Raw genomic sequence first — 25,336 nt, forward strand, 5'->3', positions numbered from 1 at the left:
AACTTTTGCAGCACTTGGATTGTATTCTTCTTGCTCACTAAACCAGCAAACTTTGTTTTCAGATAGATTCTTTAGATTAGAGTTAAAATGACTTTTATTCTCATTAGGTAGGGCCAAACTGCCATTCCAAACATCCATTCTTCTGTTGATGAAGTCAGACAAAACCCTATGGAATCAGAGTGTGTTAGAGATTCCACACAGCCACCTTCAGGCCTCTACTGACCTGCCACTGAGATCTCGAAATGTTTGATCCCCCCGGGGGGTGGAGCCAAGATGGTGGCTGGAAAGCAAGGACTTGCCTAGCTTTCCCCCAGGACCCTCCAAACACCTATAAAAAATGACTCTGAACAAATTCTAGAACTGCAGAAGCCACAAAATACCGGAGGGAAGCAGGGCTCCAGCCCAGGACAGCCTAGATGGTCTTTGCGTAAGGTCTATTGCACGGAGCTGGGAGCAGAGCAGAGCAGAACCCAGCATGGGCAGTGCCTGGACCAACCAGAACTGGAGCCAGGTGGAACAGGCCCTAGCACCCTGAATCAGTGAGCTGTGGCAGTTACCAGACTTCTCAACCCACAAACACCAAAGACAACAGAGAAGGTTAGTAGGAAAAACTGCGGGGACAGAGTGAAAGGAGTTTGCGGTTCTGCCACCACCCCGGGGGCAGCGGAGGTGGTGCAGCTCTGAGGACAGAACTACAACTGCAGTTGTTTCTGGCCCCAGGCCCACCAGGTGGGAGGAATTAAGGGGCAGATCAGAGCGGGAGTGCAGAGCCTGCTTAGATCTGAGTCTGTCCGGGTTGGTGGTTCTTGGGGGAGGAGGAGCGCTGGTGTGGCCGAGCTTGCTATGTAGAAATAGCTCTGAAAACAACAACACAGCCCCTCAAGCTTGGGACAAAGTACTCTCTACTCTACAACCAGTCATACCCCAATGAAAAACTCAAGGGTCAAGTACTTGGCTGGGAACATGGCCAGGCAGCGAAAACGGACTCAGATTCAGACTCAGACTTTGGAATCTCTCTTTGGTGACAAAGAAGACCAAAACATACAGCCAGAAGAAGTCAAGAAAGTCAAAGAGCTTACATCAAAAGCCTCCAAGAAAAACATGAACTGGTCTCAGGCCATGGAAGAGCTCAAAAAGTTAGAGAAGTAGAGGAAAAAATGGGAAGAGAAATGACAGTGATGCAAGAAAACCATGAAAAACAAGTCAATAACTTGCTAAAGGAGACCCAAAAAAATACTGAAGAAAATAGCACCTTAAAAAATAAGACTAACTCAAATGGCAAAAGAGCTCCAAAAAGCCAATGAGGAGAAGAATGCCTTGAAAGGCAGAATTAGTCAAATGATAAAGGAGGTCCAAAAGAGCACTGAAGAAAATACTACCTTAAAATTTAGACTGGAGCAAGTGGAAGCTAGTGACTTTATGAGAAATCAAGATATTATAAAACAAAAGCAAAGGAATGAAAAAAATGGAAGACAATGTGAACTATGTCATTGGAAAAACCACTGACCTGGAGAATAGATCCAGGAGAGATAATTTAAAAATTATTGGACTACCTGAAAGCCATGATCAAAAAAAGAGAAAGAATTTCTTTCAAGAAATTATCAAGGAGAACTGCCCTCATTCTAGAGCTAGAGGGTAAAATAGAAATTGAAAGAATCCACAGATTGCCTCCTGAAAAAGATCCCAAAAAGATCCTAGGAAAATTGTTGCCAAATTCCAGAGTTCCCAGATCAAGGAGAAAATACTGCAAGCAGCCAGAAAGAAACAATTTGAGTATTGTGGAAATACAATCAGAATAATACAAGATCTAGCAGCTTCTACATTAAGGGATTGAAGAGCTTGGAATATTCCAGAGGTCAGTGGAGCTAGGATTAAAACCAAGAATCACTTATCCAGCAAAACTGAGTATAATGCTCCAAGGCAAGAGGACTTTCAGGCTTTCTCAGTGAAAAGACCAGAGCTGAATAAAAAATTTGACTTTCAAACACGAGAATCAAGACAAACATGAAAAGGTACACAAGAAAGAGAAATCATAAAGGACTTACTAAAGTTGGACTGTTTTGTTTACATTCCTACATGGAAGGATGATTTGTATAATTCATAAGACCTCAGTATAAGGGTAGCTGAAGGGAATGTGTGTGTTTGTGTGTGTGTGTAGACAGACAGAGGGCACAGGGTGAGTTGAATATGAAGGGATGATATCTAAAAAAACAAAATCAAATTAAGGGATGAGAGAGGAACATATTCAGACAGGGAGAAAGGGAGAGATAGAATGGGGTAAATTATCTCGCATAAAAGCAAGGGAAGAGGGGGCAGGTGAGGGGGAATGAGCGAATCTTTCTCTCATCACATTTGACTTGAGGAGGGAATAACATACACACTCAGTTGGGTCTCTAACCCCACAGGAAAGAAGGAGGAAGGATATAAAAAAGGAGGGACGATAGAAGGGAGGGCAGATAGGGGAGGAGGTAATCAAAAGCAAACACTTTTGAAAAGGGACAGGGTCAAGGGAGAAAATTGAATAAAGGGGGATAGGATTGGAAGGAGCAAAATATAGTTAGTCTTTCACAACATGAATATTGTAGAAGGGTTTTGCATAATGATACACGTGTGGCCTATGTTGAATTGCTTGCCTTCTTAGGGAGGGAGGGTGGGTGGGGAGGGAAGAGGGGAGAGAATTTGGAACTCAAAGTTTTAAAAGCAGATGTTCAAAAAAAAAAGTTTTTGCATGGAACTAGGAAATAAGATATACAGGCAATGGGGCATAAAAATCTATCTTGCCCTACAAGAAAGTAAGGGAAAAGGGGATGGGGGATAGTGGGGTGACAGATGGGAGGGCTGACTGGGGAATAGGGCAATCAGAATATATGCCATCTTGGAGTGGGGGGGAGGGTAGAAATGGGGGGAAAATTTGTAATTCAAACTCTTGTGAAAATCAATACTGAAAACTAAAAATATTAAATAAATAATAATTAAAAAAAAGATTCCTGAAATGTTTTACCTCAGTTTTATTTTGTGAGATACCATGTAATATGCAGTCAATGAGATGCAGTCATTGCTGATGTGGGAGGCGGCATGATAGAGTGGTGCAGTGAACAGAGAACTGGGTTTGGAGCCAGAGGCTTGGGACTCAAGATATTCTTGCCCAGAACCTTGTATCGCTGTGAGCAAATGACTTACCCTCTCTGAGCTGCAGTTTCTTTATTAGTAAAATGAAGGGGTTGAATGAAATGAGGGTCCCTTCTAGGTCCAAGTTCGTGACCCTAAGGGGTATGCTTGTCCTTCCCTTCTCTTCTTCTTTCCTTGTCTTTTTGTCATTTTTCTTCCTTAGAAGATAAGCAATTAATGATATTCTATGAATATCATCTTTTCCTCTAAGAAAAGGCTGAATGTAATGACTGAAATCAAATTGTGTCATGTTCTACATGTCATTTATCTTTGTCATCCTTTCCCTCCATTGGTTAAAATAAACTCCTTTTCACATATTCAATAGCTGCAGCTCTTCTTTGGGAATGGTTTCATTTCTACTGGAATGCGTTTAAATCCCAGTCTTAGCTAGGAGTGTAGCTTCCAAGAAATATATGGTTGGTGCTTTAAAGGTGAGGTGGGACAAGGAGAGAAAGGGAATCAATGCTCCAAAACTTAGGTGGGAAGAGAGAAGTTGTTAGGACATCTCTTTTCACTAGTAGTGCCAAGGAATCTCCTCTACCCTGTAGGAATCACTGTTCAAACTTGGAGTGGGTAAGTCTCTGTCTTTTAGAAGTCCTGGACAGATCAGTATCCCTTAGCCCAAGTCTGTCTTTCATAGCAAGCTTTCTGTATACTGGGAACAGTGATTTGGTTTTGTCCACTATGTTTTAAGATCAGCCACCCTGTTATTAGTGTCCAGTTCTTGTTACATTGCAGGGATGCATATCTTTGTAATTGTCTTACTGCTCACTCACCGACCTTTGCCGGATGCTCTTTCCTACCTCTCCACCTGATACACTGTATTTCTGACATGGATAACATTTTATTTTTAGGTACTGTCTAGGGAATCTTATACTGTGGCCTGGGATCTTCTATGGCTAATCTTCTTGATGTACAATGTGTGTCCTTGGGCCTATTGGTTATCATTTTTAAATGACCTGGCCTAGCTTCAGTAACAACATTATCTTGGAGAATGGTGGGAGGGAGAGAGACAAGTTTTTGAGCAATTGGCCATGTATATATATGGTTTTAACTAATATTTGAAGTCGTTGCCATTCTAGAATCACAGATGTAAAATAAGTGTTATTTTGTAGGTGTCTGTTTTGGTGAATGCTGCTGGGGAATCTGAAAAAGCAGTAGTCATTTCTGTCTGTTCATTTTTGTAGGACGACGGCTGCTCGTGCTAAGGTGGTGACTGATTGGGTGTCAGAGGGCGGGGTGCTGCTGATGGGGTATGAAATGTACCGACTCCTCTCCCTGAAGAAATCCTTTGCTACAGGTAGGAAGAAGAAAACCAAGAAACCTGCTTGTCCGGTAATCATCGACCTGGATGAGGAGGACCGACAACAAGAACTCATGAAAGGTTGGTGGCTTCCCCCTCCTTACGTCATCAATAGGTGGGAATGCTCTCCCTCAGAGCCTAGATGCTATGTGGCCTAGTGGAAAGAGACCTGGTTGGGGATTGACCTGCTAGGTGTGTGGTTTGAAGGGAAATCCCTTCACTGTTTTGTGACCTCATAGACCTGCCAAATGGGGAGAAAGATGAAAGTCACCGAGGTAAAGCTTACAAAGCACACAAAGGAACATCAATAGAAGTCAAAGTGGTGCTGACAGTTTCCTGATGCATTTATAAAAAAAGGAAATTGAGCATTTTATAGTTTTTCTTCTATGCAAAGCTAACTTCCCTGTCTCTGTTAGTTCTTCCTTCTCTTGGAGGCCTTTGCCGTGATCAGGAAGGGCCTTCTTTCTGACCCTAGAAGCTAGACTTTTGAGTTTAGTGACAGGGTTGCAAGTACTCTCTAGTAGAACTAAGATGAGCCCAGCAAGGGCTGCTAAAATAGCCATTGATTTTCTGACTTCTACCAGTTTTTCTAAATTGTCTCAGAAACAGGACCCTAGAAGGACAAGCTGCTCTGCACCATTCTCTGCATTTGTTGTCCATGTTAGAGTTTGGTCAGAGCCCACTTTTAATCCTGAGATCATTCCTAGCATACTATGAACCCCTCTCTGCCATCTGTTATACACTGTGGATTTCAAGAAGACTAATGGATTTTACTATTATAGCCTATAAAAATTTGTTAAGAGAATATATTGGCCATGAAAATACTATAGCTGACATTCCATGAAACCAAACACTAGTCAACAGCAAGAAGTCAGCAAGTATTTATTAAGCATTTACTCTGTGCCAGATAGTGTGCTAAACTCTGGGAATACAAATATAAACAGGAAGAAAGAGCCCCCCAATCCTCAAAGAGCTTTCATTCTAATGGGAGAAAACAGCTCATAAAAGGAAGCTGAAAAGCTGGAGGTAGAGTGTAATGGGAAGGCTTTGTGCTGTCTGTGTTCTGTAATTAGTGTAGTGTGGCTTTATTGTTTTCTAGTTTTTCATCTTTCTTACAAAGTAACTTTCCTCCATATTGCTGAAAAAAGCAATAACCTTTGCTTCTTGGTTTTCTTTTCTCACTCTAGGCATTGAGAAGGCCCTTTCCCGCCCTGGCCCTGATGTGGTGATTTGTGATGAGGGGCACCGAATCAAGAATTGTCATGCCAGTACATCCCAGGCCCTAAAAAATATTCGGTCTCGCCGTCGGGTGGTGTTGACTGGATACCCCCTCCAGAACAACCTCATTGAGTACTGGTGTATGGTGGACTTTGTACGCCCTGATTTCCTGGGCACTCGGCAGGAATTCAGCAACATGTTTGAGCGCCCAATTCTCAATGGGCAGTGTATTGACAGCACCCCTCAGGATGTTCGCCTCATGCGATACCGAAGCCATGTTCTCCATAGCCTCCTGGAAGGATTCGTGCAGAGGTGAGTCGTTCTGAGAGTCTCCAAAGGTGCTGCTTCTACAGATTGAGGTTGCTTTATGAAAAAATTTGTGACCACTCCTTTTGGAAGCTTCTTAAGGAGGATTCATGATGGACTAGTGTAAGTGTGGAAGGCTCTTGTAAAGGTGGAAAGATAAGACACTTAACCTGCCTGTGTCTTGGGACTAGTACCAATTTCTCAAGGAAGAGAAATAATAGATTTCCCCTCTGTGTCTAACTTCAGGGAAGGATAAGCTGACTGAAAGGTTTGGGGCTTATTGGTGGGACTAAATGGGGGTTAGTAGGGACCCCCAGGGATGCATACCTCATATGCTGAGGAAAAAAATCTAGCAATCTTGGGACATTTGATCACCATTGCACTTCGTTGGAGTAGAATTTATTTTATGCCATAATACTAGGGATGTGATTTCCACAGTTGTAACCTGTTTGTCAGTGGAACTTATAGAAATCCAGAGGAAACTCCTGGGGTTTTTTTTAACCATCCTGGTGTCATCTTCAACATCATCATCATCATCATCATCAAACATTAATTGTCTACTTGTGTGCTAGTTACTGTGGATCCAGAGAGGTATAATATGCACTGGGCCAGCCTTTAAAGAATGTCTGGACTATGGAGGGGTGGAAAGAAGGAAAGAAGCATTACCTAATAGGAAGAAAAGCAGGATCACAGGCTGTGGAATAGGGATGTGCATGCTGTGTGTCATGTAAGCTGAGAACAGCAGTCCAGAGAACAAGAAGCTTTGATTCACATCTCACCTTTGCAGCTGGTTCATTGAGTGACTACTCTGAGCAAGTAATGCAGCCTCTTTGCCTTAAATTCTTGCAAAGAATCCAAACTCTATGTGTGTAAGGATTGTTTCACTGTCTGTATTTGTATCACTAGGTTGTATGGGGTTCAAGAGGCCTAGCACCCCTGGTATGAGGGCTGCTTGCCCACCTTTGGTGTCTGCCTGTCACCCAACTCTCACCTATGGCTCCAAGAAGCTGTAGCATGTGCAGTGGCCACACCCCAGCAAAACTGTCTCAGCAGATAGGCTAAACCAGGTTGAAGGTAACCAAGGGTCCTCAAACCCATTGGTGAATTAGAGGGATGTCTACCCTAACCATGTACAGACTTCCTCTGGCAGAATGGATGGATGAGAACAATTTTTCCCAGTGGTCATGAAGGCAGCTAAAGAAGGCGATTTGAAGTGCTTGGAGCTTAGTCAGACATTGAAGACACCAAGATCATGTAGTGCATTTCAGACCATTGCCAAGCGTCTTGACTTTTGTTTTGCCTCTGGACCTCGATGGCTCAGGAAGAGAGAGTGAGGCTCACCAGCTCTGTGTAACTGCCTCACTTAAATACAGTACATGCACAAGTCAAGACGTTACCCTTGACATCATTGGTCCTCTTCAAAAATGATGAACGACATTTGTGTCCCCAATGCTTGGCACAGCATGGGTGCTTAATAAATGTTTTTGAGTGTTTAAAGTTTGATGATTTAAAGCTCACTAATGAATAGCCACAATAAATCATAAAAGTCCCTAAAAAGAAGGCTAACTATGAAGATTTAATTTTTATCCTACATCAGCCCGTGACCTCCCCCTGTTGCCTCCTCACTCTCCTTTTGGCATTGCTTCTGTAGGCGAGGCCACAGTGTGCTGAAGATACAGCTTCCATACAAAGAAGAGCATGTGATCCTAGTGAGACTCTCCAAAATCCAACGGGCTTTGTATACAGAGTTCATGAATCGTTTCCGTGACGCTGGCAACAGCGGCTGGCTGGGACTCAACCCTCTCAAGGCTTTCTGTGTGTGCTGCAAGGTGAGTAGGAAGAATAAGAAAGAAGAGTCCTTTAGGAAGATGTAATTGAAATTGGTGGTGGTGGGACATTAGACCACCATTAGTGTCTGCCTACTAAATGGGAAAGTAAAACGAGCACTACTGCCTTACTGCCCAGGCAGACCTGGAAAATGAGGCAGCTCCGAGGGTCAGTCTCCTATTGCTACATTGCTATAACCCCAGAAAGATCACTTCCCCTTTGTGAGCCTGGCTTTCCCTGCATAAAATGAGTGGGCAACTGCCAGCCCGCCTTTGGTATCTGTAACAGCGAGGTTTAAAGAAGTCTGTAGATTAGAAAGGCTATTCATATATTTCTGTTCATCTCTGCATTCAGCTGTATGGGAATTTTCCTTCAGGCTGATTCCACCTGGGAGAGTTTGAGGAAAGTGCAAGGCCAAAGTACCCTTGTCCAGAAACCCTATAAGCCAGTAGAAAACCCTTCTGGCCTCTCTTTGTAACAACTATAAGCAAAGACTTAAGAAGCCCCCTTTAAGAGAAACACAACAGTGTCTTCAAGAAAACTTTTCATTCTAACCAATACCAGCAGTTGAGCCTGAACTGTTCCATTGTGTCATATTTCCTATGGAAAGTTACTTTACCCAAATCAGAAAGTTGCTTTAGCCAAGTCAAGCAAAAAGATAGGTGAGTATGAGGTTCTGAAGTATTTGCCCTGCAGTCTCCACAGCCTCATCAGTGACAGGGAAGTACAGTTTTCATGAATCTGGTAGCAATATTTTCATGCCCCTGCCAGGGATTTTATTATGTGTGTTAGAATTTAGAATATTCCTAGAACAGTAATCCATTACTCACTTGTACCTATATGTCAAAGATTGGTCTTGTTTTACATTTGGAGACTCTTAGTCATTGAGTATCTAACTTCCCAAGGCCACAGAGTGAAACAAACGGACACAAAACTTTAGCTATTGACTCCAGCTTTCTGACTGTAGACTAAGAAAAAGGACAAATCCCTCGGGAGCAAATCTCTCTTTTTTTAAAAATATACTTTGTTTTTATATAATTAAAATTTCTTTTAATATCCCTTCATATCTATCATTTTTCTATGAATTACATTGTGTTAACTAGAACTAGTTAATCAAAAGGAGTTTTCATTTTCTCTTGTCAGAGAGACAGAGAGAGTGCGTGTGTGCATACGTGCGTGTATGTTCACCTGTGTGCGTGTGCACATGCTCACCTGTGTGTGCGTGTGCTCGCCATGCATGCATATATGGCCAGCAGGAGCTAGAGGGGAAGGAGGGAGGAATGGCAGGAGGTGAGACTTACTCCTTCCTGTTACTCATCCCTTTTCTGTGGGCCTCAGATCTGGAATCATCCTGATGTGCTGCATGAAGCCCTCCAGAAAGAGAACCTTGCCAATGAGCAGGATTTGGATGTAGATGACCTCAGCACAGCTGGGACCAATGCCCGCTGCCAGGGAGTTAAGGTCAAAACCGAGGGCAGCACCTTGGCACCCTCAGGAGGAGAGGCAACGAACAGCAAATTCCTACAGGGGGTTGGAGGCTTCAACCCCTTTCAGGAGCGAGCCAACCAGGTTGTCACTTATGAATGGGTGAGTTCAAGAAAACTGCTCTTTCACTGACATGTATGCCAGCTCTTTGAGGACAAGGGTCTTTTGTTTTACTTGTATTCATTAAGCATTTTCGAAGTGCTAGGTGATGTGCTAGGAGTTCTGAGGGTACCAAGACAAACACAAAATGGTCTTTATACTCAGCTTAAATTCTACTGGGAGAAAACAGCAGGAAATAGATTTAAGATAAATAAAAAGTAATTTCTGAACTCATTCACCATAGGGTCAGGATTGGGAAGAAAGGAAAGTGACATTAGAGTTGGCTAGAGTGATGGCTGGAGATGAGGGAGCATTGATGTGTAGAAAGACTCGTGGGAGGACAAAGAAAAGGGATAGGGGGAGTGAGACGGGATCTCTCTGTCTTCCATATAGTTAGTATATAATAAGTGTTTGTGGGCTGAAAGTTGAATATTGAGTGGGAATAATTAGTTAACAGGTGGTGATATATTATATATTTTGGGAGGAAAAGCTCATAGTAGACAGGGGAACAGCTTTTGCCTTTTGCCAAATAGTAGTAAGAGTGCAACCAGTTACAAATTATCTTGCAGTAATGGTGGCTGTTATAATGAACTAGCTTAGGAACAGCTCTAAGCTGCTGATTCTTCTGTTTTAGGCCAAGGACATCCTATGTGATTATCAAACTGGAGTCTTGGAAAACTCACCCAAAATGGTGCTGCTCTTCCACTTAATTGAAGAAAGTGTGAAACTTGGGGACAAGATCCTTGTTTTCAGGTAAGAGTATTAGCTGCTCCCTGAGAACCCTGGTGAGATTTCACATCATATTTCCAAAGGAAATGGAGCAGTTAACAGAATGAGACAGATGTCACTTATCACTTACTGCATAATACTAAGCTCTCCTTTTTCTGTTTTATTTTTCCTCATTTTTTTCTTTCTCCTCTTTGTTTTTGTGTTTTTTTAAAAATACATTTTTATTCATATCTTTTGTTCACATATGTTTCCTTCAGTATCCCTTCCCTTTTCCTTACACTGAGAGCCATCTGTTATAACAAAAGAATTTTTTTAAAGGGAAGAAGAGGAAAAAATTAATCAAAACCAATGAACACATTGAAAAAATTTGACATTATATGCAATATTCCACACCTGTTGACCTACATGTCAATTTAAATGATCGGCAGGTGTCTTGATATCGCTTCTTTAGAGCAAGCCTCTATCATTATAATTCTTCTTTATTATTAATGACATTTCTTCCTGGAGGAAGTTGTAGAACTTTTCCAGTGTTTCAGTCATTTGGATCTTCCTCCAGAGATGACTTTTTCTCTCAAGGAAATTTTAAAAGCTGAGGTCCCATTTCTTCACCTATAACAAGACTTATCCTTGATGATATGAGGGCTGTACTAGCTTAACTTAACTGGGACTTAATTGCTTTTTTTTAACAGCTTTCAAGTGAGGTCTTCATCTTTTGAAACACCTCATACCACCCAGGAAGGGATTTGAGGGAAGAGTGATTGTTAAAATATGTGGGGTTTTCCCATTGCATCATGTTATACCTTGGTAAAATATCTTACTGAATAATTCAGTAACAGAACTAGACAATCAGCAACTATTTGAATGTAACTAAAGACTACCATCAGCTTCTTGGTTTATCTTTCATCATCTTTCTTTATCAGAGTCACATCCATGCCAGATAAAGTGTAAAAGTGGGTAGCATTTTTTTCCAAAAGATTTCTTACCCTCCTTTTGCACTCTGTAGGTGAGAAAGACAGATGCCTTCTTTAAGGCAGTCAGACATCTGTTTCCCCTGGAAGGATTTGTGAGGTTGCTTGTAGCACTATAGTGAGTTCTAATTTGCCTGAGCAAATATACCAGACATGGTACCCAACTGTAGAATTCTTTGGCTGATGATGCACAAATAAAAGGAGAGACAGGAACAAGGATGGAGATTTTTTTGGTTTCTGAGCTATAGGTATGAAGATGATGATGTTGTACAAATTCTGAAATGAAGAAAATATCTTTTTATGTCTTGAATGTGATCTGTACTCACGGATTCTTGGCTGAGAAGGGGCCCCAGAGACATTTTTGTGTTGTGTTTTGGGATGCTACATTTTATTTTTTTAAGGGCAGGGAGCCTATACAAAGACTTTAAGGAACTTTTTGCTTCTGGACAAAATGCCCTTGGGCAGGTTTATTAAGATGACTTGTTATTCTTTGCAGCCAGAGCCTGTCCACCTTGTCTGTCATTGAGGAGTTCCTGGCCAAAAGACTGATGCCCTGCCTGCCTGGCTCAGACGGGCAAGGAGATCAGAACTGGGTTCGAAATCTCAGCTATTACCGTGAGTTCATCCCTGTTGACCGCATGGCATTGTGGGGAATGTCGGTTAGAGTAGCATTTTCCTCCTCTTTCCTTTCTTTTTTTTCCTTTTCCTTTCCTCAGTCCTCTACCTTGTTCTCTTTATGCTCCCTCGAGCATCCATAGTTAATCAATCAACTGATATCCACCGGCACAACATACAGTGCAGAGCGCTGCACTAGGCATTATGGGATCCGACCTGAAGGGGGCGTACAAAACATCACACTGGCCCTCAGGGAGTTCACAGTCTAGTCGGGATAAAGACATGTGGGCACAAGCAATTAATAATAGAAGGCGTTATATTTTAAGTATTGCGTGAGTGGTGTAGACAATAATCACTCTAGGAATGTAGAGGAGGGAGAAATCACTGTGGGACGGAGAAGTCAGGGAAGCCTTCTTGGAAGAAGAGGAGATAAACTGGACTATGAGAGATGAATGAGATTGGGTAGGCTAGGAGGAGAGCGTAGTTCAGTGAGAATAGCCTTAGATTTGAATCAAAAGATCTGAATTTAAATCTCACTTCTGTCACTACATAAATTACTTTAGGGAAGTCTCATAAGCTCTCAGGGCCCTAGTCCCTTATCTGTAAAGTGAAGGAGTCTGACCAAACGGTTTCTAAGGTCCTTTCCGGCTCTAAATCTATGATCCTGTGAAGGGAGATCATTTGAAGCAGGAGAAATAGTATGAATAAGTGAGGAAATTATTTTGACTGAAGTAAAGCCTTCCCTTTCTTCTTTCTTCCTCCCCCTCTCCTCCTTCCATCCCACTCAGCCTAAAAGTACAGTGACTTCTTACAGGCTGAGCCACTACTTAGCAGCAGTTTTCATTTTTGCTCCATCTCTGACCTCCTTAGGCAGCCTGGGGCCTCTTAGCGCTCCCTGGCTCCCATGGGCTTGCCTTACTGATGCATGATCCACTGTAGCTCAGAGCTTTGAGCTCAAGAGTTCCACCAACCTCGGTTTCCTCAGTAACTTGGATTACAAGTGTTCACCAGCATACCAGTGAGTTTCTTTTGGGAAATAATAGAGAAAAAGGCATGAAAGATAGGTTAGAGCCAAATTATGGAGAGCCTTTGATGCTAAACTAGGGCTCTTCTATTTTTAGAAGTATCTTATTACATGTCTATGGTATACTTTGTGGGCCTGTGACTAATTTTCCCTCCCATAATGTCCTGTATAAGTATCATGATATATAGTTGCATAGAGCTTCATAGTTCTGGTGCTGGTAATTCATTAGCCCAAATCAGCATTCTTTTATCTATTTTACTAAGAGAAAAGATAGCTGGAGCCAATGAATTACAGCCCATGGCCCTCTGGATCCCACTCTGTTACTAGAACCAGCACCAAATGTAACTCTTGACTGACTGCCATCTGTTAATTCTAGGATACAGATATAGGCTCATTCTAATTCCCTTCCTTTTCTTGGGTGCCGTGACCTACTGCTTTGTGTCAAGTACTTTGTGCCAACTTTTAAGATGTCCTTGGCTTGACCACGTCCTGCTTTGTCTCATTTTGTTTTTTACTTGGAGGTTGCCTGGCTACTGTATGTTCAGGAAGCCAGTGGGAGTCTGTGCCTTGCTATTAGGGTTGAGGAGGGGAACCTTCCTTTGAGTACCTTTGGGTCTTGGGGGCATAGCATTTTTTTCTTGGATGGGTGAGTTCTACTATGAACTTTACTTTCTTGTTAGCTTTTCCCTCTAAGATTCTTAAAAGCACACAAAAGCAATTTTTCTCCTGTCTCTTCCCGGTGGATATATCTATCTGTCTGTCAAGGAGGTAGTACCTAAAGTCCTGGTAGATGGGAAAAGGGCTTAGTATAGTCTCTGTGTATTTATGACAACTCTGTATCAATAAAGTCTTTGCCATTTCCCTTCCCTAGGACTGGATGGTAGCACCTCGGCTTCTGAAAGGGAGCGTCTTATCAACCAATTTAATGATCCCAACAACAGTTCCGTCTGGCTCTTCCTCCTTTCTACACGGTGAGTTGGGTTTTGGGGAGTGGAGGTGGAAGAGAGTTTAGCAGTGGATAGAGCCATTAACTCTTTTCTCACATACTTCTGCTTCAAAGGGTCACTATTAGGGTATCTACTATAATAGCTGCCTTGATCTGTAATTTAGTCCTCAACTTAGGGAAAGACCAGAAAAGAGAATGTTTACATCTTGTTGGAGAGTCAAGAAAGTAGGTGCTGTGGAGATTGTGGTAAGAGGAAGAGAACAGTTGTTTGTGATGATGCCTTGTTCATGAGAGCTCTAGTGAAAATATCTAGTTTTTTGAATTGCAGAGGAAGCTTCCTGAAGATGGCCATACCTGCCTTACACCAGCAAATGAGACAATGAATAGAAAAATGTTTTAAAAGGACTACTAAAATAAGTAATGGTGATGTTATTCCATACACCTAAGCTCAAAGTATCTCTCTTTGGCCATTACCAAGGGGTGGGTTGTATGGGATGTTCAGGAGGACTAGAACCCTGGTGTGAGAGCTTACCAAGCCCTTTACAGGGCTATTCATCCACCTTTAGTGTCCACCTTCACCTAACTCTCACCTGTGGCTCCAAGAAGCTATAGCATGTACAGTGGCCATAACCTGGTAAACCATCTTGGCAAACAGGCTAAACTAGGGTAACCAATAGGCCTTAAACCTGTTGGTGATTTAGGGGGATGTCTACCCCAAGCACATGAAGACTTCCCCCAGGGGAATGGGTGAATGAGAACAATCTGTTTCAACAGCTACGAAGGTGTCTAAAGCAGGTATTTTGGAGTCCTTAGAGCTTAATCAGTCATCAAAGACGCCAAGGTTGTCCAGTGCGTCCTGGGCTATCATCTTGATGTTTGTCCTGCCATTGGCCTTTGATGATTCATGGAGAGGCTGAAAGCTTTGTTCAACTCTGCCTCACTTAAACCCAATTTATGCACAAGATTTACCTGTGATGTCATTGGTCCTCTTTGAAAATGGACAAACAATAGATGAGGGGTAGGGAACCGTATAGGTTCCAATAACCACATTGATGATGGTTTTTTCCTGAGGCACAGCAGAGAACTAGGGTATTGTGGTACTAGAACAGGAGTAGTTAATTCTGTTGTAAGGGCCATAAGTGGCAGTAACAATGAAAACTGATTTGCAAATTTCCCTTATAAGTCAGTACTCTTCTGTAGATGAGTCTGGTGCTTGTTGACTTGTATTTTAAAGAGCTGGATGCTTGGGCGTGAATCTCATTGGTGCCAACCGAGTTGTGGTGTTTGATGCCTCCTGGAATCCTTGTCATGATGCTCAGGCAGTGTGTCGTGTGTACCGCTACGGGCAGAAGAAGCCTTGTCATATTTACCGTCTAGTGTCTGACTACACTCTGGAGAAGAAAATCTATGACCGGCAGATTTCCAAACAGGGCATGTCAGGTAGGTCACCTCCCAGTTTCCCTGATATACCCATAGCATGGTGTCCATGAGCTAGAGAGTAGAAGGAAGTCAAAGGCAGAGGAGGGGGAGGATAATGGGAATTTGGGCTTTGAACTTTAGAAGTCTACAGTCTTTTTTTTACTATATTACCACCTTCTTTACCTTAGTGGTCTTAAGAAAGCTTTTGTGCAGGGCTTTGATTTAATTTATTGATTTATTGATGGTAAAATATTCAATCAATGCCATATTGGCATGTGAGTTTCTCTTCAGTATCTTGCCTCAGACTTAGAGCTTCCTACAACGTTGGTCCTAAGCAGGACTTTATTTTGCTGTTCTGATCTTATAGTGTGGAATATGGCTGAAATGATGCCATGTAAAAACTTATTTTTTAACTTTCTCTAGCTTTGTGATCTTGCATTTATAATCAGTTTCTTACCTTGCTTCCCTGACACATCTTATGTCGTCTCCCTTTTCAGATCGGGTGGTGGATGATTTAAATCCAGTGTTAAACTTCACCCGGAGGGAGGTAGAAAACCTGCTGCATTTTGTAGAAGAGGAGCCAGACCCCGCCCAGCTGGCACTGAACATGAGTAAAATCAAGGACTCAGTCTTACAGCTTGCCTGTCTCAAGTACCCTCACCTCATCACCAAGGTGTGTACCGTACCCTGTTTAGTGTATGTACTCCCCTAAAAGGATCTATCAAAAATAAGGTAACAGCGCTCCTCCAAGGAGTGGATTTGCTCATTCTAAATTTCTACCTTTATTGTCCAAGGCAGTCTGCTTCATCAGACAATTATTAAGCAGTTATTTTTATACAAGACACAGTGCTTAACATCAGAAATGCAAAGATAGGATACCCAGACCCTCCTCTCTTGGGAACTTGTGATTTAAGGATGCTTTGCTAGGGGTGGTAGTTTGTGGAGAAGGGAAGAATAGGACCCCCTTTGTAACACTTTTCTTCTTTCCCCTTCTGTCTGTGTCCCAGGAGTATAGGTCATAGTGGAGGAGAGCATCCATTTTTTTCTTAGTCAGAATTGCTAGGTATGTGATGTATAGGAGAAGGCAAAATTGTATTTGTTTCTATTTTGAAGCAGTTTTTCATTAGTACATCTGGAAGAACAGACCCGCCTGCTTAACTCCCATTTTTCAAAACATTTTTTCTGATATCTTGTTTTTACATCACCTTTGTTTCTGAATGTATACCTCCCTTGTCCCTTACTCGGTAGACCTTATTAAAAAAAGAGAGAGAAAAAAACAGCCTAGTAAAAATACTAGCCATCACAGAATTGGTGCATGTGCAATGAATGTGTCATACCCTTAGTCCCCTGCCTCTGCAAAGGCAGGAAGGAAGTTTACTTTTCACCTTTTCTCTGATTGTTATGCTTACACCGCATTCAGTTTCAGTGTTTTGTTTTTTCCACTCACATTTTAATCATTGCTGTGTGTGTTCCTAGTGCTACTTTCCTCACCATCCATCAGTTCATATAGGTCTCCATGTACTTCTCTGGGTCCTTCCTGTCCATCACTCCTTCTGGTACAGTGATGCTGCATTACACTGAGGGGAGCTTGTATGCTCTTTGGGGGTCAGCTGAGTAGGTGAGTAGACGAAAAAGTGTCTAAACCTCCCTGCTTCTGCAGGAGCCTTTCCAGCATGAGTCGCTGCTCCTGGATCGAAAGGAGCACAAGTTGACCAAGGCAGAGAAAAAAGCTGCAAAGAAAAGCTATGAAGAAGAGAAGCGAGCGTCTGTCCCTTACACGCGCCCGTCCTATGCTCAGTATTATCCTGTCAGCGACCAGAGCCTGACCAGTATCCCTGCCTTCAGCCAGAGAAACTGGTGAGTGTCTAAATCTAAGAGGCTTCCAGGAGATAGAACCAAGATTTATTTTTTTCTTTGAACATTAAGACAAAACAACTTGTATTTTTAAGCAAAAAGATCACACACTGTTCATTGTTAGAACAATGTGCATATCTAGCAGAGTTGTTTGAGTAGCTTGTACTTATTATAGAACTTAAGGTTCTATAAGGGGAAGAAGGGTGGGTTTGTCGAATTTCTGGCTCTAGGGCCCAGAGGACAGAGATCATGTGTTGTCCTCACTTTTTTTAGTGATGAGACGCCTGAAACTGCAAATCACTTCTTTTCTTATGTGCTGTCCTCACTACCTAACGAAGCCCTGTATATCGCTGGTAAGGTTTCCCCTGCCCTGGTCTTGGTTCCTAGTGGCAGTTTGGTTCCTAGAAGAGGGTGAGTTTTTCAGGAGCTATTTTGGGTAACTGGTCATTGGAGGTAGGGCCTTCTGTGCCCATTTTCTGCTTTTGAATGCTAATGGGGTTTCAGCTGGTGGCTGAGCTCTCAGTTTGCACAGTTAATCTCCTTGGGCACAGCTTCTATAATGGTTCAGGCTCCAAGCAGAAGCAAAGACAGCTGTTGATAAGGTTCTTTATCATAAATGATAGTGCAGTTATCTGTTTAATTTCTTTTCTCATTTTCAGACAATGTGGTTCCCACTTTTCACCTTCCTATTCAATAACCAGATCTGCTGCCCATGTTTACAGTTTGGCATATTGCACTGATGTGTTCAGGACAGTGCCTTTCTCCTCTTATCTAGCGGCTCAGGAACTTGACTGATTGATTGATTTTGTCCATTTTGTTGCTATTTTCTAAGTATCTTACATGGAAAATGTCAAATTAACTTCTAGGATACAAAGTAACTGGAACCACGTTCATTATATCTTTGAAATGTAGAAAAAGAATTTGGGATTTAAAAATAAATCATTAATTATAATATAATTTGTGTTTTCCATTTTTTCCAAGTGGATGACCATCCTAATGATGTTTTTCAGAAAGTTTACATTGATGTATCCCTTTCTTGTGCTTTGGCTCATATTTTTATGCCCATTGAATATTTTGAAATGAGTAATTCTTAAGTATCTAGAAGCATAAATTGCTTGCATTTCCACATTTTGCTTGAAGTAGACAAATAATAGGTGGTATTATGCAACAAGATGAGATAGATTAAAAATTGCATCCATTTCTTGTCTTCTGTCCGGGAGTGGTTTTGAGGATTAGGGCACATTTTTCTAACTCTGATCATTTCAGTTTTGTAGTTTATTTTGCAGGAGAAGTGATCATAGGATCATATGGTTGAGAGATGGAAAGGGATCATAATGACTGTCCAGTCTAACTAAATTATTTTACGGTCCACAAAACTGAGGGCCAGAGAAAGTAAATAATCTGCCTCCACATATGTGGGATTTACCCCAGACCCTCTGACTCCAGATACAGGCTCTGCTCACTGCCCCTGCTGTGTTCCATAGGACAGCCTGTCTTGAGTCTCTCATGTCTTTGTTCACTATTTAAATAAATAACTATGAAAGGGAGATGGTCAAAACAATGTGATTTCTGGGATATGTGGATAATAGCTAATATTTATATAGCACTTACTATGGGCCAGGCACCACACTAAGCACTTTGATCTTCACCATATCCTTGGGAGAGACTGAATATTATCCCCATTTTGCCTATGGGAAAACTGAGGCAGACAGAGGTTAAGTGACTTGCCCAGGGTGACACAGCTAGCAAGTGTCTGAGACTGAATTTGAATGGGAGTGTTCCTGACTCCAGGCCCAGCACTCTATCCATTGGACCAGAGAGAAAGGCTGGTCATTGGATCAAAGATCCAGAGCTGGAAGGGATCTCAGAGGCCATTTGGTCCAGTCTCCTCATTTTAACTGTAAGAAGATTAAATGACAAGGTCATTTACACAAGGAAGGAGCATCAGAGGTGGCATTTAAACCCATAGCCTCTAACCTTAAGACTTTCTCTTTGGCCACTACTGCTGAGCTTTAATCCCTGAGGCAAAGACTGGTGATTGTGAGCGAGGTTCTCCTTTAGCTATAGGCACTTCTACTGGTGCCAATATTTATGCCACACCCAGCAGTGACTTTATAAGGCCAGTGCTTGTAACATGTGTAATTTACTTTAACAATAGAATTTCTCTCTTCTCTTCAGTGACTTATCAAGGGAATATGAACATTTGCATAACTTGAAAGTTGCTCATCTGTCCATCTGTTTGGCAACATAAAAACCCATGCAGCAATCAGGGTCTATAGGAAGGCTCTACTTAATCAATCCAGTGATTTATCCTGTCTAGTGTTTTGTCTCTGAGAATGTAACACCCCCAGATAGTTTGTGGAAGCAATTTTCCATTGTGTTAAATTCAAGAAGTTAGAAGGATTCCCTCAGCCTCATCTTTAACATAGTTAGATTTGGTGATTTCCAGGGTTCTAGCTGTAATTCTATAATTTCCAGTTTGTTTTAATTAGACCTGCTATGTACAGCTCAACCATCATACTTAGGTACCTAGAGAGAGCCAGAAAAATGAACTTGTAAAACATTATTTTTCACATATTCCCCCTACAGAACGAATTAATGTCATATGGCTATTCGTAGGTCAGTGGAAGAATTCTTCACATTTCCAGTCAGCATTTGGTGTGGTTTGAACAGCCTCTATCACCCATGGTGTCTTAGACTTTGTCCCAGGTGTCCTCGGGGAGTGTAATAATTACTCCATCCAAACAAACAAGTCTAGTTCCTTAGTCAGTGAGAATCCTGGGAAGTTTGAAGCATTTGAAGATCATCTAGCATCTCCCTTCCCCACAGCAGTCATTCCTAGAAGTGACATCTAGCTCTTAGTACTCAAACTGATTCTGAAAGTTTCTTTCTCTTTCTCTTTTCCCTTTCTACTCCCTCTTTTCCTGTGTTCTTCCCCTCTTTCCTTTTCCCTTTTGGATTGGCCAGGCACTGCGAATCCCTTCTAATGATTGTGAGCTCTGGGATATGGCTGGTAACTGAATTGGGACCCATGTTGAAAACACAGTGTTCTCAGTTGTTCAATATATGTGATGAGACACCTGCCATTAACCTGGCCTCTTGATCTAGTCATGCTGCAGGAAGGGGGAAGGGGTGACAGATAGATATGAGGAAGTTGATTTGATGGAGGGATTGGGACAGATGAAGGAAAAATTTCCCTGCCTGACTACCTGGGACGATTGTGTCCCTGCCACAAAGAGAGGGTGGCTAGGGAATAGTTTTCTTTTGCTTGTGAGATGTTACTGAAGACTGAAAATCCCTGTGGATGGGCAAGCTGGAAGCTGTTAATACTAAGTTTTCTTTTCTTCATCCTTTTCTGATCTCTGGTGTCAGAGGGAGTGTGCCCCTAGCCAGGTACCCAACAGTTGGGAGCTCCGTTAGGGAATAACAAAGCTCTTTGTGTAGTACAGTTTGCTTTCACATGTTAATTCCATTGGATGATCATAATACTGCTGTGAAGAAAGGATTATTTTTTGAGGAACTTGAAGACTCAAATAGGCCCAAATGACTTGAATAAAGGCCCCACAGCTAACTAACCAGGCATAGACCCATTTCTTCTGGTTCTTAATCTGTTTTCACTAACAAAGGCTGTCCCTCCAAGTAAGTTAGAACAGCCCACTTAGAAGGGACACTCAAAACCTGACCAGCAAGAGTAAATAAGTCCTTTCAGCTGACCGCCTCTTGGTCTTCTTCTCTCAGGAGGCCAGCCTTGAAAGGTGACGACAAGCCTGTGGCCAGTGTCCGCCCCGTGCAGTCAACCCCCATCCCTATGATGCCCCGGCATGTCCCACTGGGCAGCTCAGTCTCTGCCTCAGTATCCAACCCAGCAGTTAACTTCCCCATCAACTACTTACAGCGTGCCGGGGTCCTCGTGCAGAAGATTGTTACAACAACAGGTCAGTGACATAGGCACAACTACAAGAGTGCCACCTTTGCTTTTGATTCGTATTTTCATTCCACAGGCATTTAAGTGCTTACTAAGTATTATAAAGGATATAAGAGGAAGGCAGAAAATAGTCTTCATCCTTAAGGAACTCACACCGTAGTTTGAGACCCACTAGGCACATTTATGAAATAAATGAAAACTACAAGCTGGTATATAATCAAGTATTCATTTGTATAGTATATATTCTTTAAGTGCTGTTAGAATTTAGAAAATTTAAAAAAAATTGTCGTGGTATAGGATTAATCAAGATGGCCTTCTTGGGAATAATTGGTTTTGAGATCACCCTGGTGGTGAAATTAACTGGTTGTAGATCTGTGGCAGTGGTGGTCTTCCCTCAAGAATTTTAACCACAAAAATAGCTTTCCCAACTCTTCATCAGTATGAATTAGCCGAGATGCCCTTATAACCTTAGGTATCGGTTTATCCACCAGATATTGTCATTCCTGGAACAAACAGCTCCACAGATGTGCAGGCAAGAATCAGTGCTGGGGAGAGCATCCATATCATCCGCGGGACAAAGGGTGAGAGACAGTAGCCCAGCTGCCCCTGATGCTATTGCCATTCCCAAGCCAGGGGACTGGGGTACATGTGCAAATTGGCAGGTGTGGGGGAATTAGGAAGCAAAAGTCAGGATGGCCTCAAGGAAATCACTCAGTAGGCCTCTAAAGTGATCTTGGATATGAAAGAGGCTTCAACACAATTATAGTCTCTGGGTGTGGAGAGTGTTTCAGGCTAGGCCCATTTAGTATCCTTGGCCAACTCCAAAGAGTTCCTGGAGTTCTGGCAAGGATGTTCTACTTCAATCCTTGCTGTACTTAGTAGAGGACACACATTTACCACTGAAGTAGGCTGATGGCACAGTACAAAGGTGGTACATTATCCATTTTGTAGAGCTCTCCTGAGAGTTAGGCCTGAGTCCTGAAAACTAAAGGGGATCGATCCCTTTGGCAGGTGAAGCACCAGCATCTGTATTCCTCCCTGGCAGGGAGTGGGAAGACAGGGTCTGGAGCTGTGATGAGTGTGGGGAAGTCCCCAGCTCTAGTTCAGATAGGTACACAGTTTAAGTGGCACCCCTCCCCCCCCCTTTACTAAGCTATTCAGTGTCAGAGGTAGGACCTGGGCTGCTCTCTCTGCTGCTCGGTGCTGCAGACCCTTAGTAGCTGGGCCTGTTTCCTATTTATGTGCACCCTTGCCCCAACATCCCCTCCCCGGAGTGCTGCATTGACAAGAGTTTGAAGCTTAATTACATAGCTTGTAGCCAGTTAAATGTAATTAGGCCTGAAGCCTTCATAGGATTGGGGGGGGGGGGGGAACAGAAACATGCATTTATTAAGCACCTACTATGTTCCAGGCATTGTGCTAAGTACTTTACAAATATCTCACGTCATGGATACATTGTGGCAGTTTTATCTAGTCTTCTTGTCCATTTCAGGGACATATATCCGGACCAGTGATGGGCGGATTTTTGCCATCAGGACAACTGGAAAACCAAAGGCCGATGATGATCGCCGGACAGCTGCCTCAGGTACCTGTGTGACTCTCTCTCTTACCTCCAACTAGTGGACTGAATTTCATTTTGAACTCTCTTTTCTCCTCTTCATCTTCCTTGCCCCCTTTAGACTCATAGCTCCAATGTTCTGCCCTAATCTTAGGACACAGTGCCTTGCCACCCACCCTACCCCCAATGGATACTCAATATATATTGAAGACTTTCAGGAGAATTGAGACCAGGTAGCTGAGTTCATTTAGTTTGTTCCCTTGAAAATTAGATCCCCAAATTGGAACTACCTCTTCTTAGTGCTGACCTCAGGTTTATAACCACTCCAGTGTCAACCAGCCCTTTCGCTTGAGTCGAGGGTGGGTCCGATAATCTTGTGCCTGAGCACTCTGATAAGTAGTCAGTTCTCCTTGTCCTTTCTAACTCCCAGGTATATATATGTTTTGCTCCCAGGATCCCAGGGTCCATCTCTAGAGTCCACAAGCAATGGCAGACATAGTGCCTCATCGCCCAAACCCCCCAACACAGAGGAACTGGCCAGACCTATTTCCCCTGACAGCCCTGAGATCATCAGTGAATTGCAGCAGTATGCAGAGGCTGCAGCTGCTCGAGAGACCCATCACATCTCGCCTAGCACCAACCCTGTCTCCTCCGGTCCCCCAACCCGGTCTACAGACAATAACGCAGTCCCTGGGACAACTCGAGGGCCTGAGCCTCGCTTAGGGAGCCATTGCCTGGCCCTTTCCCTCCCGGCCACCAGCCAGCCCAGTGATGGGCACCCAGTACTGGACTTACGGGGCAACAAACGCAAGTCGGCCTCACCATCTGCCACAGAGGAGCCAGCCTGCCGGCCGCCCAAAAAGTGCCAGCTGCCAGCCCCCGTGCAGCCGTATGAACACGGGTACCCAGTTTCCAGTGGATTTGCCATGCCGCCAGTCTCTTTAAACCACAACCTCACCCATCCCTTCACCCCCCAGGCGGGGAACTCCTTCTACATGGGCACTGGCTCCTCCTATTACCAGCTGCCCAATCTGCTGGCAGACTCCCCTCTGGTATTCCCAGTGACTACTGACCCCCTTCTGCCAGCTGGCCCAGTCAGCTCTTCTTCTGCTGCTACCTCAGCCACTGCCAGTGTCCCTTCCTTCATGCTAAACCCCTCTGTGACGGGGATGCTGCCTAGCTACTCACTCCCCTTCACACAGTCTCTCCTACCCGAGCCCAGGATGTTTGCACCCTTCCCCTCCACCATTTTGCCCAGCAGCCTTGCCCGGGGCATGTCAGTCTACCCAGGCTACATGTCCCCCCACTCGGGGTACCCAGCTGGCAGTCTTCTACGGTCCCAGGTGCCTCATTTTGACTCCCACGAGGTCTCGGAGGTGGGGTGCAGCTCCAATGAAGATGAGGACAAGGACGATGATGTGATAGAAATCACGGGGAAATAGCTGGGGAATCCCTCTCCACCTCATTCTGGCCCCCCAGTGGGCTTCCCATTGGGATCGGAGGGCAAAGATTGGAGCTCTGAAGATAGGGCCCAGAAAGGGAGAGCAGTAGGCAGGACAGGGGCTGTTTGTCATTCTTAAATATCAGGGGTTCTGTGCTGTTTAGCAAGGAAGGAGAAATCCAGACTGCTACAGTGGAGGGAGTTTGAGGACTGGGGACCAGAGATAGAACATCCTGCCTTTCTCTCTGTCTTCTCAACCCGTGCTGTCTGCCTGCCTGAATGGGAGAGTCCATGTGAAGATTGGTTCTTCTGGCTTAAGTCTGGAGGCTTTCATCCAGTATCTGGCTTTTGGGAGCCTTCTCTCTTAAGACAGCTGCCTTACTGGGTGATTTAACCTGGTCTGGGGAGGGCAGGGGGGTGGGTGGAGAGGAAAGGCAAAGGGAGAACGGAGCCTATCGGCTGAGATCCCATTTGAAGTGAGGTTATTTCTTGGGGATGGAGCAGGAATTCAGCCAGGGGTGGGTGTGTGTGTGGGTGTGTGTGTGTGTGTGACAGCATGGTAGGAGGGAAGGGAGGGTTCTGGGATAGGGGCTGGGGGAGAACTTGAAATTTTTTCTTAATTGAAATAAAAATGTAGTGGCTTCTTTCCAGCTTGAACAGTGGGTAAACAGAAGAGACTCAGCTCAGGGTTGGGAGAGTTGCCTTTTCACAATTCCAGCTAGATATGGGGTGACTGAGAAGACCTGGTTGACCCACTGTCTGAGTTGCAGATTCTCAGTCCTGCATTTGCTTTAGGATTTGAAGAAAAAATACAAAGATTATACATTGCCAGGTTGTGCTTCTCCTTGCCATGTCGGTGTCTCTGGGCAGCTCTTGCTTCCCCTCTTGAAGGGAAGCTGTGTGTGTATCCTGTGAGGGGGTGGGTGGTGGGGAGGGGAAGATTCACTGCCATGTATGGAGAGTTTCTCAGTGGTGGGATCAGCGGGAACTCAAAGAGTTTATAAGACTGAACCCCCAACTACCTGGCCTAGTGGTATGTCTTTGTTCCCTCCTCCATTAGAAATCTCCATGTTAATTTATTTCATGAAGGCAATTATTTATTACTGGGGGTTTTCATTTCTTTTTTCATTTATGTTAGGGGGAGGGAGTTGGGAGGGACAGGGGTGGGAGATAGGAAGCAAATAGGGATGGAGAATTTTAAGGTCTCCTTGACCCTGGGTTGTCTGTGAGAAATATTATATGGACAGGGAATCAGTCTTGGATGGAAGTTAGAGGATTGACCAAAGTGTAGACTGTAGTTAGGACCAATGCATTTCTAGGTGGTGATTTCCTAGGATTAGTGTGGAGGCCATGGAATTGGCTGCAAAGTAAGAAGGTAGAAAACAATTGTCCTGGTCTGGGGCCTCCAGTGTACTCCATTCCTGTAATGGGAAAGTGGCTTATGGCTTTGG

At 43.5% G+C, this 25,336-nt stretch overlaps 1 protein-coding gene across 1 annotated transcript in view; it reads left to right on the top strand.

Annotated features, from left to right (window-relative positions):
* The window catches only part of RAD54L2 (RAD54 like 2), a 92,848-nt gene extending 68,563 nt beyond the window's left edge, over window positions 1-24,285 (top strand). The window contains exons 8-21 of the mRNA XM_036739629.1: window positions 4,356-4,552; window positions 5,659-6,001; window positions 7,647-7,824; window positions 9,161-9,409; window positions 10,041-10,159; window positions 11,600-11,718; window positions 13,614-13,713; window positions 14,923-15,128; window positions 15,605-15,780; window positions 16,768-16,964; window positions 20,700-20,896; window positions 21,378-21,467; window positions 22,379-22,471; window positions 22,898-24,285. Of these exons, the coding sequence (XP_036595524.1) occupies window positions 4,356-4,552; window positions 5,659-6,001; window positions 7,647-7,824; window positions 9,161-9,409; window positions 10,041-10,159; window positions 11,600-11,718; window positions 13,614-13,713; window positions 14,923-15,128; window positions 15,605-15,780; window positions 16,768-16,964; window positions 20,700-20,896; window positions 21,378-21,467; window positions 22,379-22,471; window positions 22,898-23,886 (3,253 nt within the window). The 3' untranslated portion in view covers window positions 23,887-24,285. The remainder of the gene's footprint in view (window positions 1-4,355; window positions 4,553-5,658; window positions 6,002-7,646; window positions 7,825-9,160; window positions 9,410-10,040; window positions 10,160-11,599; window positions 11,719-13,613; window positions 13,714-14,922; window positions 15,129-15,604; window positions 15,781-16,767; window positions 16,965-20,699; window positions 20,897-21,377; window positions 21,468-22,378; window positions 22,472-22,897) is intronic.
* Window positions 24,286-25,336: the final 1,051 nt, after the last annotated feature.

The sequence above is a fragment of the Trichosurus vulpecula genome, chromosome 9 (assembly GCF_011100635.1).
Source record: "Trichosurus vulpecula isolate mTriVul1 chromosome 9, mTriVul1.pri, whole genome shotgun sequence".
Lineage (NCBI taxonomy): Eukaryota > Metazoa > Chordata > Mammalia > Diprotodontia > Phalangeridae > Trichosurus > Trichosurus vulpecula.